At 36.6% G+C, this 6,850-nt stretch overlaps 2 protein-coding genes across 2 annotated transcripts in view; both read right to left on the bottom strand.

Annotated features, from left to right (window-relative positions):
* LOC105988618 (protocadherin beta-14-like) overlaps positions 1-1,449 on the bottom strand; it is a 5,743-nt gene extending 4,294 nt beyond the window's left edge. Inside the window, exon 1 of the mRNA XM_013020289.1 lies at positions 1-1,449. Within this exon, the coding sequence (XP_012875743.1) occupies positions 1-1,449 (1,449 nt within the window).
* Positions 1,450-6,268: 4,819 nt separating this feature from the next.
* LOC105988619 (protocadherin beta-12-like) overlaps positions 6,269-6,850 on the bottom strand; it is a 16,184-nt gene continuing 15,602 nt past the window's right edge. The window contains exon 2 of the mRNA XM_013020290.1: positions 6,269-6,846. Coding sequence (XP_012875744.1) covers positions 6,548-6,846 — 299 coding nt within the window. The 3' untranslated portion in view covers positions 6,269-6,547. The remainder of the gene's footprint in view (positions 6,847-6,850) is intronic.

Here is a 6,850-nt window from a genome sequence, read left to right on the forward strand (position 1 = left end):
GTTGCTGCCCGAGTCTCTGTCTGTGGCGCTGATGGTGCCAATGTGCAGGGCGGGGCTGTTGTTCTCGCGGACCCACAGGGTGTAGGACGACTGCGTGAATTCGGGGGCGTTGTCGTTCACGTCGGACACCTGCAGGGTGAAGGTGTGCTGGGTTTGCAGCCTGGGAGTCCCCAAGTCGGTGACAGTGATGGTGATGTTGTATTCATCTCTTTCCTCTCTGTCTAGTGCTTTGTCGGTAATTAAAGTGTAGAAATTTTTGAAGCTGGGTTTCAGAATAAAGGGGAGGTCCTCTTGAATAGAACAAACTGTTCTTCCATTGTCTCCTGCATCTTGGTCTCTGACACTAAACACAGCTACAAGAGTGTCTGGAGTATTCTCTGGAATACTATCAGTAACTGAAGATATCTTTATTTCTGGTGGATTGTCATTAACATCTAATACTTTAATTCCAAGAGTGCATTCTTCTGAAAGACCTCCACCATCTGTTGCCTGAATAGTTATACTATAGGACTGTATCACTTCAAAATCCAGCGCTGATTTCAAGTGAACTTCCCCAGATAATGCGTTCATGTCAAACGTTTTGCGAATATCTTCAGATGCATGGAAAAACGTGTAGGATATTTTCCCATGATTTCCTGCATCCAGATCCTTAGCAGACATGGTGATTATCCAAGACCCAATGGGTGTGTCCTCTGGGACCTGCACCTCATAGAGACTCTGAGCAAACTTAGGTGCATTATCATTGATGTCCAAAACCTTAATGAGAACCAAAGTTGTCCCAGACCTGGGTGGAGATCCACCATCCAGTGCTGTGAGTGTTAATCTGTGCTCAGATTCCTTCTCATGATCTAATGCTCTATCCAGAACCAGCTCTGGGTAAATCTTCCCGTCAACACTGTTGCCAATTTTAATGTGGAAATGGGAATTGGGGCTAATTGTGTAGTTCTGAAGACTGTTCCTTCCTATGTCCACATCTTGAGCACTTTCCAATAGAAAGGTGGTTCCAATGGGAGCACTTTCTGATATTCTCAAAATTATTTCCTTGTCTAAGAATGTGGGAGAATTATCATTTACATCTCTGACATGCAGTTCAGCCCGAAAAAACTGTAAAGGTTGTTTCAGCATCACCTGGAAATGCAGTATGCAAGGTTCTGCAGAGCCACACAGCTCTTCTCTGTCCAGTTTCTCATTTAGAAGCAAATCTCCTGTCAGCAAATTAAGGCGCAAATGCTTTTCATTGTCCTCAGATACCACCCTGGCCTCCCGGAAGGACAACTCCTCCACCCCTAGCCCCAAGTCCTTCAGAAGATTAGCCACAAAAGAGCCAATTTCTCTTTCCTCTGGCATAGAATAGCGAACTGATTCAGTACTAGCATGAGATAATTTTAGCACAATAAAGAAAATCAGCACTTGCCTGTTCTGCAGAGTCAGTGCCTCTCTGATTCCCATGGTTCTTTCAGGTCACTTCTTTTGTGGAGAAATTTGAATTTAGCCTTAATTTTAGAATAGAAAGTCTTGGAAGTAGCTGTGTAGGTGAAGCTGTTTTCTCAATGGGTTGGATGTTCTTTGTTCTATGTAATGGAGCCTGTTGTGCTGATATGGGTGCCCTTCATCTTATCCTGTAGCGCCACCATGTGTCTCTATAATTTTTTCCATACATTTTCCTCTTTAAATAAATCTTCAGCACTCTGAGTATTCGCAAGGAAATATCAGATTCATACATACACTTACACACACACTTTTCTCTAATAAATAAGGCCTTTTAATATGTAACTGCAGTACTACTGTCACAGCAACAATATCCCAGGAATTCCTAATTATATAATTAGTCTGTGTTTGTTTTGCCCACACTTATCTACAATGCTTATTTTTAATTACTTTAATCAAAATGTAAACGATGGGCATACTATTTTTATATTATTCATGCTTTAAAACCTTGATGCAGTGCATCCACTGTTCTGAGTTGAAGAAATAATATTGTATAGAACTTATTCCTTTAGTATTAAAAGATACCTTCTCCATTACTATAGCTATGCTGAATTTGTTTTATAAAATCATAACTTTTTCATATGTATATATGAGGACAGAAAAGGCACAATTTACAACCTTCCTAGGGCATGGGATTATTAGTTCCAAGGCCATGGGATTATTTGTTGTTTCCCTTTCTTTCATATATGTATAAAGCTGAGCACTGGTGACTCATGCCTATAATCCTAGCTACTTCGGAGGCTGAATTCTGAGGAAACCAGTCCAGGCAGGAATGTCTGTGAGACACTAACTTCCAATTCCCCCACCAAAATGTTGGAAGTAGAGCTGTGGTTTAAGTGGATCCTTGAGCATAAAAGCTTAAGAACAGCACCCAGACCCCATGTTCAAACTCCAGAACCAGTATATACATGTAAGAAGATGATCTTCTTACATAAGATAATCTTTGTGTATATGGATCTTCCAGGCTTGAAAAAATTGGCAGACCAATAATTAAAATGTTATTTTGATGTATAGATGAGAAGAATAAAATATTTGCAGAAGGACTATGTACCTATGCCACAGGAAGCTTTATAATACAATGGTAGAAAGTAGTTAGAATATAGAATCACATTGGAATTGTAGTTCTGCCTCTCATGATTTATAGACTTTCTGAAATTATTTAGAATACTAATAGTATTTACCTGAGAGGGTTATTCTCATAGGAACCTAATGAGTTAATGTTTACAGAATGGTCAGGAAGTGTTGTTGGAATGTCTGTTTAAAGCAAAATAATTAAATCACAGGCATGGTAGGGTGAGTGCATAGAATATTCATTAAGGTCCTAGGCCCAATTTCTAGCCTCAAAGTAATAAAATAAAACAATTTCTTACCCTGACTACCACATTTGCATAGGATATGTAGGTTTATCCCTCAGTATTCCCTAAACAATATAGTATGCTAATGCTTTATATGCCATTTATGTTATATTTACATATAAACAATTTAGAAAACATTTAAATTATATGATCAGATGTGCAACACTGCTCTGTTTTAACACCTATGAATTTTGGTATTATAATAACCATAATTAAAAATCTTGAACTAAAAAATAAATAGCATATCAAGAAAATAAGGGCAGCAAATGTTAGCAGGATTTTTGTTTACCAATACGATTAGGAAGAAAAAGAGATCTGGATCTGCCTTTTCTCTCTGGGCCAAGGAGGACCTAAACATGCTAGTGACCACTTACAGGCATGCAAATTTTGAAAATATCATAGGGAATATTAAACCATTTTAAAGAAAATTTGCTTCTAGAAGATGATAAGAAGCAATCTTCCTCTATGTAGTCACTTGCACTATCACATGAGAGTATTTTTGTACTTGAATCTCTTTATTTCAGAAATAAAGCATCAATATAATTTGTAGTCCTTTATTAGAAAATTGGCTAATGTAACTTGATTTGTATTCACTGGTTTAAAGTTAGCTTTATATAGGACAGTTGAAGAGTAAGAGTCTGGCTTCTTTTAGCAAAGTCATTTAAAACTTGGTTAGTTACTTGAGCCTAGGCATATGAGCTCCTCAGGGCTTGGTCAATCTCCATTAGAGTGAGGAAACATAGTTGCTTCCATATATAAAGAAATCTTGCTACTCCTCTACTTGGAAAAAATATTTGAAAAATTAATACAAGTACCTAGTATTTATCTCTGCTGTTGCATCTGTTTGATTTTTCTGTTAATCTCCAACATTATAGATAAGTGAAAACCCAGTTTACTTGCAACCACAGGCTGCTAGAGCCACTCCACTTTTTTGTTTAACAGTTTTGTGGAAATAATGAATACCACAATATGTAAGTTCACCAATGTAGAGTGCACAGTTCAATGAATTTTAGTTTATTTAGCATTGTGCAATTAAAATCAGTTTCTACCTTAGAATGTTTTCACCATCCACCAAATAAACCAAAAAAACTTTCCCTACCTTTCACAACTACTTAATCTGCACTTCTGTCTCTATAGATTAGCCTATTTTGACTTTTTTGCATAAATGGAATCATACAGCCTATGATCTTTCATGACTGATTTCTTTTATTAAGTTAATATTTTTGAGGCTCATCCATGTTGTGGCATGTACCCACATACCAGTCTATTTCCAATGTATGAAGAAAGCACATTTTATTTATATATTCATTGATTCCTGAATATTTAGGTTCTGTTTTATTATAAATAATGTTATTATGAACACTTGCACGTATTTTGTAGATAGATTTTTCTTTTAGAGTTTATGAATTTCTGAGTCATTTTGGAGAGTTGCTAAATCCTTTTCCAACATGCTTTACATTCCTAGTGGCACTAAATTTCCAATTTCTACACTTTTTGTTAACATTTATGGTGTCTTCCTCATCATTTTAATTAAGTTTTTCCGGTGTGTAAAAAGTGACCATTTTTCATGTTCACCTTCAGTAGTTTAAGTATCTTATCTAACATGAAGGGCTGGTCCTGGGGCTGGCCTCTGCACTCTCACTCAGCTTCTTTTACTGAAGGCTAATGGTCTATCTCTTGAGCCACAGTGCCACTTCCAGGGTTGTTTTTTTTTGCATAGTTTATTAGAGATAAGAGCCTCATGGACTTTCTTGCCTTGGCTAGCTTTGAACTATGATCCTCAGATCTCAGCCACATGAGTAGATAGGATTACAGGAGTGAGCCACCAATGCCTGACTTATATATGCCTTTTAAGCTAGTGTTCATCTTTTCCCTACTAAATGCAATAAAGACAGATAGTAATCTTACCACTTACTTGATTTATTAATATATGAATAGTTTTTGTTCTCTATTTATAGAATCAATTAGAGGATAACATAGTTCTCAAAAGAGAAAGTTAGAATGTAATTAGCCTGCAGAATAGTTGCCTTCTATTTTCCCCATCTCTCTTAAATATAAAGATTCTACATTGTCTACCCAATCCAACAGATTCTAGCTTTGAAAAGTGCAAATACTGGATATGTCAAATATTCAAGTATGAGAGACAGTTCATTCTGGAATTACCAGTTGACTAATACAAATCACTTCTTAGGTACATCTTCAAGAGACACTTTTGGCATTGACTTTGATTTGTAGGATTAGATGTAATCATATTACACCTCCACTTATTTCCTTTCCCATGTTTCCTCCTTCCTTGTCCCTCTCCCTCCCACTGCTCTCTATCACACACACACCACTCTCTATCACACACACTATGATTGATCACCTTTCATCTACATTTTCCTTCCACGATGAACAGACTTCAGAATTTGTGTGACATTCATGAGAAACTTCCTCTATCATGGAGAAATATTTTTCCTAGTCAGGTAGTCACTAGAGCCAAACTAAGATAGAACTTCCTATTACAATTATTTCAATTTTATAAATGTAAGAATCTAAACTGTGCATATCTCTGGAACTATCACAAATGAAATACTTTTCTATTATTACGTTATGCTAATAAAAATAGTAAAACAAGTAGAACTTGCAGAAGGATCTTTTGAAACTTCTTGGTGCTATGTATGACACTTTTATAATCTCCAAAAACAGTTATCAAGTTTTTCATTGATAACCAATACTAGGTTTTAAGATCAATTTAGTGGATTACGAGCATATCAGAAAATTTAGATGAATACAAGCAATTCTAAATTTTATCACAAGGCTAAATAAGCATGGTTAACATTTATTAAATTAGTGCACAATTATTGGAGGATACAGACAAAAACTGTATACTTTAGTACACAAACATACTTCACCTACACAAGTTATTGAAGTGTCTTTGTTTGCCTAGATGGCTATGTATTATTAGTGAGACATCTGGAAAATTATACCTTCACATTCTGTGAGTCAGTTAATGGTCAAAATACTAATGGGCCATCACAATCACTTTCCAATATAAATGAAGAAATGCTAGTAAGAAACTTGCCTTCCCCTTTTCTTTCTGTACTGGGATCTACCCAGTGACCTACCAGGAATCTTTCTTGAGCAAAATCCCAAATCTTTTTTCCAGGTTTTTTTGTTTTGTTTTCTGTCTTAGCACATGTTAATGTTCAATAATACTTATTAGTAAAAACATTCAATACAAATAAATATCTATCAACAGTGTAATTAATATATTCAGTAATAACCAGCATTTCTAAATGTTAGCTAAAGATGGAGCACATTCTTAAGAATATAATTGTGTGTTGAACCATTATAAATGAAATAAGAAAAGGTTTACACAAAAAAATCAGACAAATGCTTGAACATTTAAACTACTGCTAAAGTGATTTATTTCATCATAAGTCTATGCATGGAAAAATTTAACAAAAGAGAGAAACAAGGACAAAAAATGTGTATTATTTGAGGAGGCAAATTATATACAAATTAAGACCTCCTGGGTTTCAGAATAAACTACCATTGCATTACACCCAAATTAAAAGTAAGTATTGGCATAAGAGCACAAGTGGGGAGCATAATAACCTCTACAAGAATATCACTAACATGTACAGTACATGCAAATTGGGAAAAATAAACATTTATTTGCAATTGCCATAAAATAGATGTGGAAAATGAAATAATTCACATTACTGAATATTGACTCCCAAACTATTGCGGAAGCTAGGCGTATCTTCTAGTTCATTCCCAGGGACCTGGGGGGATAGGTTTGGAAACACTGGTTTCAGGAATTTGAACTCATTAGTGCCAGCACCTCCCTGCAGACGCACCTCATACTGGTAGCTGTGGGCCAGGGTCCCCGTGCCACTCACGTCCAGCAGGTGTCCAGGCAAGGGGCCATCGGGCAGCGCGCAGCCGGCCAGCGAGCGCGCCCTGCTCCTCCTGCACAGCCTGGCGGCCACGAAGAGCAGCAGAGACAAGAGGAAGAGAGA

This window comes from Dipodomys ordii, unplaced genomic scaffold (assembly GCF_000151885.1).
Source record: "Dipodomys ordii isolate 6190 unplaced genomic scaffold, Dord_2.0 Scaffold50, whole genome shotgun sequence".
Taxonomy (NCBI): domain Eukaryota; kingdom Metazoa; phylum Chordata; class Mammalia; order Rodentia; family Heteromyidae; genus Dipodomys; species Dipodomys ordii.